Source organism: Chrysemys picta, chromosome 1 (genome assembly GCF_011386835.1).
Source record: "Chrysemys picta bellii isolate R12L10 chromosome 1, ASM1138683v2, whole genome shotgun sequence".
Taxonomy (NCBI): domain Eukaryota; kingdom Metazoa; phylum Chordata; order Testudines; family Emydidae; genus Chrysemys; species Chrysemys picta.
This window is the reverse complement of record NC_088791.1, coordinates 286,511,246-286,524,179: the sequence shown is the minus strand read 5'-3', so window position 1 is coordinate 286,524,179 and position 12,934 is coordinate 286,511,246. Positions and strand designations below refer to the sequence as shown.

Below are 12,934 nucleotides of genomic sequence, written 5' to 3'. Positions count from 1 at the left end.
TGAAGAGCAGTGGCTACAGGAAGGAAGGTGGCTTTTGGATGCGGAAAGCCACTTTCCTTGAACTGTGTGCGGAGCTTGCCTTATATTCCAGTAAAAAAATGATTAAAATGCCTATGCATGTATTGGTAGTGCCTGCAATCTCAATTTGTAGAAAACTAATAAAGATGATTTACCATTATAAAACTTTGCTGTTTCTTGTCCAATAAAAGCAAACACAAACACACAGATGTTCAGTGGGAAAGGAAGAACCAGGGAAAGGCGGACTTTCACAACTGTGTGTAGGTCCAGCTATCATTTTGAAAGTTGTCCGAGGGGGTGGAGTGAAGGGGAATACGAGAAGTCCTGGAAAGTGAAAAGGAATGTGTGGCAGAGTTTGGGGGGCACGGAAAGGGTTCTGAATGTGCTGCAGGGGAGGTTGAGCATGGATCTTCTCAGTCTGAAGCATCATTAAGGACTTCATTCTGTGAAGTCCTCCATTACTTTAATCATCCACGCAGTTACGTCCTTAACAAACTCCTGATTCTCTTTTCTATCCTGCTGTTCGGCTTCCCAGAACTCCTTGCATTCCCTTTTTTCTGCATTACAGCACTGCAGTACCTCCTGGAACATATCTTCTTTGCTGCATCTTGAGTGCTTTCTTATCTGGCGAAGATGCTTGGCCGAGGTGCGTGGGGTGTTTGTGAAGGGCACATTGCACAGAAGTGGGATTGTTAAAATCACGCACAGCATTGAAACATTTCAGTTAAATACTCCTTTTGCAACATTGCAATTACTTTCTCACTGACCCTAGCCAGACACACATCTCTGCAAACACTCAAAGCATGGTGAGTGTTGGTGGGGGGTGAGAGGGGTGCTCCACGTGGGGAAAAGAGCATACACTCTTTGCAAGGGTCATGGTGCAGCATTGTAGTGAAAAAAAATCTAAAATTCTCCCACGCTATTCCACAGGTGGGGGTCATTTTAGCAGATATCTCACTACTAAGGATAAGCAAGGAAACGAGAGCACATCTACTCCATGCTTGTGGCTTCAGCTCTTCTACCTATGCTCCTCGCGTATGTGCTGCTTTGCTCCCTGTGAAAGTGATTGCCGAATGGCGTGGGAAAGTTTCCTACAGTGGGGGAAAGAATAAAGCTATTTTGCCATGGAACCTTTGGCAGAGGATTGCCGAGTACTTCCAGCAAACTTTACTGGAGATCTTTCTGGAGGATTCCTGTGAGATCTCGGTGTGTATCAACATATTATTCCGCCGTACTGATTAGTGATGCAGGGAAATGTCCAGCTCACAGAAACATAGCCAGCCTCCCACATTTCTATACCCTGAACCCACCTCCGCACTACACAAGCCACAGCCACTTACCGGGATCTCCTCTCCTGCTTCTTGTTCGCCAGAGAGCAACTGCTGAGACTGGCTAGGCACCTCTGAAGTGGAGAACCGTTCTTGGCTGCCTGCGCCATCAGGCGACCCCAGCGGGAGCTACACATCCTTGTCTAACTCTACCTCTTTTTCAATAACTTCGTCTTCTGGATTAGGTCCTCTTTCCACTGCCTCTGGGCCCTACGAAGTATCCACGGGGCTCGTGGAGGTGGGATCGCCACTGAGGATAACGTCCAGCTCCTTATAGAACCGGCAGATCTAGGTGAAGCACTGGAGCAACAGTTTGCCTCCCTGGCCTTATGGCATGCCTGCCTCAGCTCCTTTATCTTCGCTCTGCACTGCAGCATGTCCCGATCATAGCCCTTTTCACACAAGCCTCGAGAAATGTGCCCGTAGGTATCCCAGTTCTTACGGCTCACGCTGAGACTGCACAGCCTCCTCTCCCGATATACTTATCAGATCTAGCAGCTCTGCAATGGTGCGATAACCCGCCATGGTCACCTGGGAAGATGCGATGAAACCTTTCCAAGCCAGCAGGAAATGGAATTTCAAAAATTCCCAGGGCTTCTAGGGGGAGGGGTGGATGGTTGTTTACTTGGCTGCAGGGCAGTGGAGCTCAAACTGCTGACCAGAGCAGTCAGGATAGGCATTGTGGTACACCTCCTGGGGGCCAATTAAAATGACAAAATCAAGCACAGTGTCTACATTGGCACTTTGTCAAAAAAAAAAAAAATGTAGAGGAAAAAAACGTAAGTCTCTCGTCAGGGTAGATGTATTTAGTCTCCAAAACCGGGCATTTTTCCCAATGAAAGATGCATTGTGGTGTTTATGCATTCACTGTTTGGTCGACAAAAGGCAGTTTTTGGTGACAAAACTTGGTAGTGTAGACAAGGCCTAAGTGACGCTGAACTGTTGCCCGACATCTGTGATCCAATGAAGTATTGTAGCTTGTTCAAACTAGTTCGTCACCATTGGCATATGGAATTTGGCTTCCAAATTTTTTCACACGATCCGTTGCAGTAATCATTTTTGAGGTTTTTGATTTACTTTGGACATTCATTTTACAGGCATTGCATGTGTCTTCTGGTAGACTATCTCAATTGAGATCACTACACTACAAAACCTCCCCAATGTCCATATCTGCCAATTAGTGAGTTGAGCCCTGAGTGTGATTTGCTGCTGTAAAGTGTCAATTAAAAAATTCTGTCATGTGCATCACCTTTCTTTTTGTTTTTATTGAAATAAGCTAATAATTGTACCTGGAAGGGGGGGGGGGGCAGGTCCTTGTACAATGTCCCCTCTTCAGGCAGCTGCAAAGAGAGGAGGACAGGAAGCGAGCGGGGAGGAGGAGTTGTGGAGCTATCTACAGCTGGGAGAGATATCCAAGAGCAGCCTGCAGGAAAAGTGCAAGTCCTGTCCTGCCCCAGCCCTGCCCGGACTAGCAGCTAGGAGCCCCCAGCTGGGGCACTCCCTCCAACTGCAGGAGTCTCTGGGGCTGCTCTCCACTCCCAGAGCATCCTGCAGCGGGAGCAGGTACCTGTAGGTGGGTCTGGTCTCTCTTCCCCCACGAGTGGCTGTGCAGGGGATAAACAAGTTCTGTACCTCCCCAGCCCAGCTGGAGCTAGAGCCCCCCTTGCTGGGGCTCTCCTAGGGGGAGACGTGTCCGTGACATGTTTTTCATAGCCGTTGAAATTGGTAGGGCACTAATCATCACATAATATTTTTTCCACCAGACCCCAGCCTCATTTAGTACACAGAATGGCAGATGCTTATATAATGAACAACTATCTAATATCTTGTTTTATCTCCAGTGTTCAGTGTGTGGCCCCAAGCCTTATTTACTGCACACTATTCAAACCCTGCTTTGGAAAAAGAAAAAATATTTTTTGGGGGGCTATTCTATGGCATTCATCTATATAGTATCAGAATGCTTTACAGACAATTAATTTTGATGTCTGGCCTGTGAGTTGAGCGGGTGGTATTACAAATGGAGAGCAGAGGCACAGAGAGCTTAATGTCAAAAGTGTATACTAATTTTGCATGCTCAATTTGAAACACTGAGGACCTGATTTTTAGCATTGTATATCACTTTGTATATTCAAACAAATCTCCGGCTGACTTCAGCTGCAGCTATGAATGCTTAGCCCTTCCGTAAATCAGACTCAAACGTCTCAAACTAGGCACCCAGAAAATGAGAAACAGACACTTAGTGACCAACTGCGGAAACTTTGGTTTAAGTGACTTGCCTAGCATCATGTAGGAATGCTGTGGCAGAGGCAAGGATAGCACCTGTTTCTCCTGGGCAGCATTCAACAGCCTTAATCATGAGATTGTCCTTTCTTTTCCTGCAGTCCCCTGCCTCCTTCACTACACATCACAACTTATTCAACAAATGAGACGGAGTCGTAGAACAAACAGCCTCCTTCACTACCCAGCCCATATTCATCCCCAGATCAGGTTCATCCTGTGCACTGAATGAGGCATGAGTCGTGGTGTGTGCGTGTGTGTATACACACACACACGTATGTATGTGGATGTCTATGTATATATATAGAATGTGATCATGTACTTAAAGACTGATTCATAATCATAGACACAAGGGGGTGAAATTAAGGTTGCACAGTCAACCTTAATTCTGGCATTTCCTAACTTGAGAGTACATCATTTAGCAACCTTAATGATGGTATTTTAACCTAGGAAATTGCCCTCAAAAGTTAGTTTTTTTAAAAAAGCAAACTGATAAAAATAGAAATTCCATGATGTAGCATCATGGTTCATCAGATGGCTTGGAACCTTGAGCTCTATCCCAAAGACCTCTGCCACTTTACTGATGGAGTAATTGATAGCAAAAGTAGGTTGCTATCCTGCTATGTGGACCAACAACATAGGGGAATGAGACGCACAGTTTGCCAGTGGGTTTCACAGTAATTTGCTGACAGCAGAGGAATGGTGCGAGCCTCAAGAATCTTGAGTTCCGTTTCAGGCTGTGGAGGGGAGTGCGCTCTAGTGGGCTCAGGCTCTTCTGCCCATTCTCCCAAACTTGACCCCATCAGGTTCATCATCTCTGACCTGTCCCTGTTCCAGTCCTGTCTCTTCCTCTTCCCTTTCTCTTTGCTGCACACACTCCACTCTTCAGTCTTCTCATCCCACTTTTCTTTTCCAATCAGTCCCAGTTCCCCTATCTCACAGCTCCTTTTCCAGTCTGTCTCCTTTCCCCTGTCCCTTTCCCTTTTCTCCCACCCAGGGCAATCCATCAAATTTCAGTTGTCCCTCTCCCCACCCATCTCAGGCTCCTTGCCCTAATCTCTTCCCCATCTAGCTCTTAGTTCCAGTCTCTTCACCCAGTTGGTCCCACTTCTCCCTCCTTACTCCAGTCCCTTGTCAGAGCTGCCCCAGTTCCCCATCAAATTAAGTTTTCGTCCAGTTATTGCTGTATTGAGCCCAATAACTTGAGCATAGGATATGACCATGGAGGATAGGTCAATCAATGGTATTAGCCAGGATTGGCAGGGATGCAAAACCATGCTCTGAAGTATCCCTAGCCTCTGTTTGCCAGGGCAGCTCAAGCTTTATAAATAAGTTACAATGTCACATATTGCATTCAGGATCTATATTACTTTCAACCTTTACAACAGAGTGAATGCTGGTATTTAGATTTTTTTCCAAATGTAATACTTTCAGTTTCTGTTGTGCAGGAAAGCTTTTGCCTGAATTATTTTTTATTTCAGTTTAGTTAGCAGTCGCAGAGACAATATTTTCTTCATTTGGAGTAATTCATTAAAGTTTGGAATCCAACTGCAAGTTGTAAAAGCAGGAGAGTTTGTTTTCCTTTTTTAGTCTATAAATAAAAAACAGATGGGAGAAGATGACTTCTACTAATTCTAAGAATTTGAAAGATGGGGGCAGATTATCAAAGGTATTTAGGCACCCAAAGATTCAGATAGGTGTCTAGGGAGATTTTTTTTTTAAAGTGTTTAAGCAAGTTAGGTGCCTAACTCATATAGATTTTAACAGACGTTAACCTTCTTAGGCACTTCAGAAAATTCCTTTAGGCCAGTGGTTCCCAAACTTGTTCCACCGCTTGTGCAGGGAAAGCCTCTGGCGGGCTGGGCCGGTTTGTTTACCTGCTGCGTCCGCAGGTTCGGCGTCTCGCGGCTCCCAGTGCTCCAGCAGCTCCGGCCTGGAGCAGCGAACCGCGGACACTGGGAGCCACTGTCGGCCGAACCTGTGGACGCGGCAGGTAAACAAACCAGCCTGGCCCACCAGAGGCTTTCCCTGCACAAGCGGTGGAACAAGTTTGGGAACGACTGCTCTAGGCATTTATCTGCATCCTTAGGCACCTAAATAACTTTGAAAATTTGGGCCATGATGACCATCAAATCACTACAATTAATACTTATTTTTTTAAATAAATCACTTAATTTTAAATGCAAAGTATGTTTTGTTAAAACTTTTTTTTTCTTCCAGCACATTCAGGGTAATTTTATTTAATTAATAAAAAAAAATTTAAAATGCTGTTATTGTGCATTTTTAATTGAATTCCAGTGTCCATTCTAATACAGCTTGGCACAAATCTTGAGTCAAGAAAAATGATCATCCAGTAAAGAAGAAATACATCGTTTACTATTTTTTAACATAATACAAATGTAAAAATTAAGAGACTGAATAGATGTATTTTAAGTTATATAATTGCTTAAATAAAATGTGTATAGATATAGCGTATACTTGGGTTACACTAAATTTAGTTTAGTTTTCTTTCTTTTTTTGGTAACGGCTATATTTGGTTGTGAATCAACATGGTTTAGTGGTTGTACCAACCTTTTTTAGGAAAATAACTAAAAAGTACAAATGCAAAACAAGACAAAAATGATTTAAAGCAAGGTTTTCTCATTGAAATCATAATTAAAATTGGTGATTTAAATCACTTGGATTTGTATCGATCCACCCTGACTCGAAGTCGAGCAAAATGAGATTCTTTCTGTGGGATAGCTAGTGCAACATGGATTTACTGAATTTAGTTAAGTGAATTTCACTAATGTCTTCTGGGGGCCATACATTGTTAACCCCCTATTTGAAGACCCTATGTTCCTAGTTTAGCTGCCAGAGCTAGCTGGAATACAGCTGTTTTAAAGCCAGCTGGTCTGCAAAGCCAGCTGATGTTCACTTTACTTCACTCTGGCTTTGAGAACCTGTGGTATAGCATTTTGAAATCCTAGTGTTTGGCCTCCATGATAATCTGAAAGTGACAATATTTTCACTGCATTTTTTTAAATACTCTTCATCCCCTTCAGATAATTGGCATTGTAGCTAGTATATACGTAGAAGGATGCCTTTTTTCTGCAAATTCATTTTATGTACAAGATAGTCTAAAACATTAAGTTTCAGAAATTGCAGACCATTAGGCTGTGTCTTGCCTATAGGCTTCAGTTTGTATGGCTAGACAACACTGTGTAGCAAAATCCCAATGTTTAAAAAACAAACAAACAAACAAACAAAAAGTCATTGAGTTTTTCATGTTTTCACTTTTCATTTTTTCATTTTGTATTTATAGCTGGAAGGCCCATGTGTCCTGCAGATACAAAAAATACGCAATGTTGCTGCACCAAAGGATAATGAAGAATCTCAGGCTGCTCCCAGAATGCTGCGTTTGCAGATGACTGATGGACACACAAGCTGCATAGCAATAGAATATAATTACATGTCAAAAATAAGGTGAACAACAATTTTCTTCACTGAGTCTTTGTTGCAACATTTAAACATTTTATAGTATTAATGGAAAAATCAGTAATATGCAAAATATTTCCCACTTTGTCAAAATAACTCAAAAAATAAGCAGAATTAATTCTTACAATGCAATAGACCTTTTTGTTCCTGACTGCATTGCCTTTTTCCCTTTTCTTCCCTTGCTGTTCTTGGTTTTTATCCCAAAAATATCATAGCTTTTGCTTTTTATTCCCACCATGTCAGAGAGCTTGCAGTTTTCCTTGTACTTGTTATGTTTAAGTTCCGCAGAGAATAAATAGAAAAGTCAGAGACAATTGTCTGGTAAATTTGAGATGAAGAGGCAACCTGAAAAATAGTGAAATGTCAGGCAACCCAGGTAAAATTAGCTGTTGGCATACAAGAGATGAGTAGATGAAGTTGCTCCCCAGAATATCAGAAGCATTTATTTGAGGCTTTTTAATTGTGGAATCTTAACTAGACATGGAGAGAAGAGAAACTCAGAAAGATTTAATTTTATAGCCCATGAAAATGGCAATACTTTCATAAGCGTCCCTTTTTACAGTTTTTTGACATGTATTTAGTTTTATTTATCTGCCCATGAGTAACAGGGCTTTGGATTGACTCTGGGGAAAAGTGTAGTGACCAAGACTCTAATATCCATGGGGTAGGAGAAAGGCAAATGGATAAAGTTTTTGGGACATGCACTTTTGCGTCGCGTTCTTACAAGATTGATTTGTTTCCTGGTTCATCGGCTGCCTAGCTAGTGACTGCTTTTTGATCATGGTATGTTTCAGGAAAAGTAATAGGGTGTTCATGTTGAAAGGGCAAGAATGATGGAAATGGAGTCCCCCCCAACCCCTCCAAAAGATCATGTGTCATGGATAGTGACTTGAACTAAACATTGCATTTTTCTGGTTGGTGCTAATAAATAGGTCTCAGTGCATGCTGTGAAAACACTGGATATGTTAGGAAGTTGCCGTACCACTACCAACCTTACCACTACCAACCTTGAAAAAACTTCATCTAACTTCAAATTTTTCTTTATTTGAGGAAGGAGAAATCTTATCACTCTGTAGGAATATAAGGGTCTTTCACTAGTCTGATTTTTGTGCCATTGCAGTTGTTGAGCTCCTCTTACCTATTGGTTTTTGATGCACGCTGTGGTTTAGTTGATCTGTATCCTAGATTCTTACTGAAGTTGGTTCAACTGTTATCCATTACGTCTCATCATACTTATACATTTCAAAATGTCCAGTATTATGGATAATTTTGGTAAGAAAAAAGAAAAGAAAATCAGGCACCATTTCTACTGATGCAGTGGCGATAACAATTCAGTCTTATAGATGCTTCTCTCAATTAGTTTCACTTGTACTACATTCAGCCTTAGGATATTGCAATAATATGGGCTATTTCTGTTCAAGTCATTGCTGCTGAGGTTTTGTTCATGAAAGAACACTTTCTGAAAAGCCGTACAATATTTATACTTGCTGAGGAAGTCATTTGTACTGTTGAAAAACACCAATTTCAACTTTCATATTTTCTTCTTCATTCACTGAATGACCTGTTCAAAGACCTAAAATTTCTATGAAAATAACAAAACCTGGAGCAAATATACTATCCATTCTTGACCCATCCCCTGCCCTAGGAGTAGTATGTGTGATCAGAAAGCCAGCAGAGTTAGATCCAGGAATATTTTGCCTGTGAAACTTATTTTAAATGTATCTTTCTTCCTGCTTCCCAGTTCGTAAAATAAGCATGTAAATATATTTTATGTATGTAATAATTAAAATTCTTCAGGTGATTGCACATGTACATTCCACATTTGGGGTGTGTACACCCAGTACACTGAAGCCAGAGATTTTTTCCCATAACGGTATCTTTTGGGCCAGCACATGTCCCCTGCATCTGCTTGTGCTCACAGCCAAGGGTATAAAGGCTGGAACTTGCCCACCCATCAGTTCTTTCTTAGTGCCTGTGGTCATAGTTGGAGCATCTTGTGGGTGTTTGCATGTAACCTTTTTTCCCTGAAGAGAAGTATTTCCTGTTGTAAATAGTTGTTTAATAGCTCTTAGATATATAGTTTATGGAATAGGGTTTTTTTGGTCTCATTTGGTTTTTTTTTTTTTTTAACTTCTCTCTTTCACCTATCTGCTCATGTTGGAGTTGTTGGCTCCTGGTGCTATTCTTTGTACCATTGAGATTGACACCAACTACACTTGTTTGCAGTGTTGCTGTGGCTGTGTTGGTCCCAGGATATTAGAGAGACAAGATGAGTGAGGTAATATTTTTTGTTGAACGAATTTCTGTTGGTGAAAGAGACAAGACTTTGAGCTTACACAGAGCTCTTCCTCAGGTCTGGGAAAAGCACTCAGAGTGTTGCAGCTAAATAAAAAGTGGAACAGATTAAGCATAAGGGGTTAATACTGTTGCAAAGAGACCATTCAAGGTGAAGTGGGCAGTTAATGCTTCTTCAGTCATAGGACAAAGGAAGGTTAGTTGGTTACAGGGTATTGTAATGAGCCAATCCAGTATATTCATTGAGTCTGTAGTCTTTTGTGTCTAGCATAGTTATAAATTTAAGCACCCAGACTCCTCATCTTAAGATGATATGCAGGTTTCCTTTAGGATGAGGACTGAGAGGTCAGATATGGAATGATGGTTCTATGAAAAGTGTTCGCCCATGAGTGATATGAGTTTTTTGTGTGTTTTTATCATTTTCTATGAGAATTCATTCAAGAGTATAGTGATTGTTTGGCTTCACCCACATAGTTGTTATTGGGCCATTTAGTGCATTGGATGAGGTACACCACATATTGTGATGGGCATGTGTAGGACCCAGGGATCTTGAAAGGTGTGTTGCAGGGGGGTGGAGGTGCTTGGAGTTGGTGAATCTTGGTCTGTGGGGAGTGTGACAGTGCACCCCATAAGGCTTTATGGGGAGGGGGTGCTTATAAATGTATGTATGACATAACTGGAATATGTTTTGTGCTGCCTGTGCCATGTAACATATCTCCGTAAGGGTTGTGATCTACTATATCTATTCATCCTATTTGTACGTATATATCATTTTCTACTCGAGCTTAAGAATATGGGCTGTATGCTTGCCTGATTTCTAAGTAAGCTTTGTGAGGCATTTGGTCAGCTTCTTTAGGAAGGAATTTGCCAGGTTAAGTACCTGATCAGGAGACACTTAGGGAACAATGCATCTTGGAATGCTCCAATCCACATGAGAAGTCTTCCTGGAGACATGCAAGATGCCATGTGGACAATGCAAAGACTGAGTCATGCAGGGGCATGTGACTTGCCCAGGTGACTCCAAAACTCCATCTTGGAGCTGGGCTTTGCATAGGAGGGAGGTCTCCACCCACAAGAGAGAGTCTACTTAAACCTGTGGGAGACCCCTCCATTTGGTCTTCAGCTGGCTAAAGAAGGAGCCTCTCCACCCCCCCCCCCCCCCCCCAGGATACTTGAAGGAGACTGAAACAAAGGACAGTAACTACAGGGGGTGTGAGTGATTGCTGGACCCAGGCTAAAAGGAGATTAGCCTGTAGAAGGGAGCATTCTGGAACTGGTGAGGAAAGTATCTGTATTCAGTTTGTTTAGGCATAGATCTGCGCATTTTGTTTTATTTTGCTTGTGACTTACTTTGTTCTGTCTGTTACTACTTTGAACCACTTAAATCCTACTGTCTGTATTTAATAAAATCACTTTCTATTTAGTGATTTACTCAGAGTATGTATTAATACCTGGGGGAGCAAACAACTGTGCATATCTCTCTATCAGTGTTATAGAGGGCGAGCAATTTATGAGTTTGCCCTGCATAAACTTTATGCAGGGTAAAACAGATTTATCTGGGTTTAGACCCCATTGGGAGTTGGGCATCTGAGTGCTAAAGACAAGCGCACTACTGTGAGCTGTTTTCAGGTAAACTTGCAGCTTTGGGACAGGAGATTCAGACCCTGGATCTGTGTGTGGAGCCAAACAGGAGTGTCTGGCTCAGCAAGACAGGGTGCTGGAGTCCTGAGCTGGCAGGGAAAACAGAAGCAGGGGTAGTCTTTGCACATCGGGTGGCAGCTCCCAAGGGGGTTTCTGTGATCCAACCCGTCACAGTGGCGTATTCGGCAGGATCTGTGCACAGCTGATTGCTTTGAGATACTGGTAGTGATTTTAAGTGAGTTTTAAGTGTGGTGGCTGGAGAACAGACAAAGTGGTTACTGGTTTGTTATTTTCTGTTTGCTTATTTCGGGAAAGGGAAGTAGGGACAGAAAAAGAAGCAAAATAAGTAAGAATGAAGATCAAAAGAAGTTAAAACTACACAAGTTGCAAATTGCCCAGAAAGACTGAACAATGGGCGCTGGGAATGTCTCTGTTAACTAAGAAGCCCCTGAGCTGAGTGCATCTCAGTTTCAGTGAACTGCAGATGGGTGTGGCCCAACCTCTGTCTGTGCTGAAGCTGACTGGGGTGTCTAATTTAGCAAGACAGGAGTGGAGGGGTGCCTGTTCTGGCAGGAGGGTGTTCTCTGTGGTATCCCAGCTCATCAAATGATGGTCTCAAGGGAAGACAAATGGAAATTGATGTACAATTTGCCTGGGGAAAGCCTGACCTGGAAAAAGAAAAGGCTGCCCACCAGCCTGGACTTAAGAGACAAAGCAATTAAGACCCAGAAGCATGACCTGGCTGTAATGGAGTGGAAGAGGTGCACAGAGACATGTATCCTGGAGCTGGAAGTTGGGGTCCTGGTGACTGCTGCGGTGGGAACAAACCCCAAGGACTCTAGCTGGAAGCAAACCCAACCTGAGTGAAAGGGGGGGGGATTTTGCTGGCCAGCGAAAGGTCCCTCATAGCTGGAAGCTGTGAGCCTACAGCTGGGTCAGGGTCTCTTTCCCTTTTGGGGGACACAGGAGTGTCTGCCCCATAGGGGAGCCCAAAAATGAATTTTAGGTATACTGCCTCCGCCATGGTCAGTGTCCAAGTCTCTGGCAGTAAGTTCAGGAGGAGGGTGTGACGTTGTGCAGTCTATATGGTTTTATAAAAACTTGATAATAAGTCAATATAATGTAACTGAGATAGTTTTAGAGAAAATACGGTAATAAGTGAATGTAAGTAACTGGGATATGCCTCATGCAAAAGGTCTCTTGTAAGGTATCATTACAAAGCTTATAATCTACTGAGTGTGATCATCTGATTTGTATAAATGTACCACTCTTGTATCTAAAACTAGAAATATAAAATGTAACTCTGAGGGCCTATTGTAATTGTGTAAAATGTGGACCATTAATGATGGTTTGGAATCTTGATGACTCCCATTGTCTGCAGATGGCTGTATTTACCTGTGAGTCTTCCTGTATATGTGTGTGCTGGCAAGTGAGTAATGAAGTCTTGCAGTGACATGTGATCATGTCACCTGAACTGGAATCCATCTTTAACCTGGTGCTTTTCCAGTGAGGGGGGGTGGAAACCCAGAGAGACAAAGAGTTCCCGCCTTATGCAAAAGATATATAAAGGGGGGGAAGAGAACAGAGAAGGGAAGAAGCCATCATGAAGAATCCCCTAGCTACCACCTGAGCTGCAACAAGAGCTGTACCAGGGGAAAGAATTGTGCCCAGGCCTGGAAGGTGTCCAGTCTGAGAAAAACTTACTGAAACATCTCTGAGGGTGAGATTATCTGTATTTAGTTTGATTAGGCATAGATTTGCGCATTTTATTTTATTTTGCTTGGTGACTTACTTTGTTCTGTCTGTTACTACTTTGAACCACTTAAATCCTACTGTCTGTATTTAATAAAATCACTTTTTATTTAGTAATTTACTCAGAGTATGTATTAATACCTGGG

At 42.4% G+C, this 12,934-nt stretch overlaps 1 protein-coding gene across 4 annotated transcripts in view; it reads left to right on the top strand.

The window, feature by feature from the left end:
• The window catches only part of TDRD3 (tudor domain containing 3), a 278,767-nt gene that overhangs the window by 124,626 nt on the left and 141,207 nt on the right, over positions 1-12,934 (top strand). For all 4 annotated transcript variants that reach the window (XM_005296948.4, XM_042861717.2, XM_065581151.1 and 1 more), the window contains one exon: positions 6,928-7,088. In XM_005296948.4, coding sequence (XP_005297005.2) covers positions 6,928-7,088 — 161 coding nt within the window. The remainder of the gene's footprint in view (positions 1-6,927; positions 7,089-12,934) is intronic.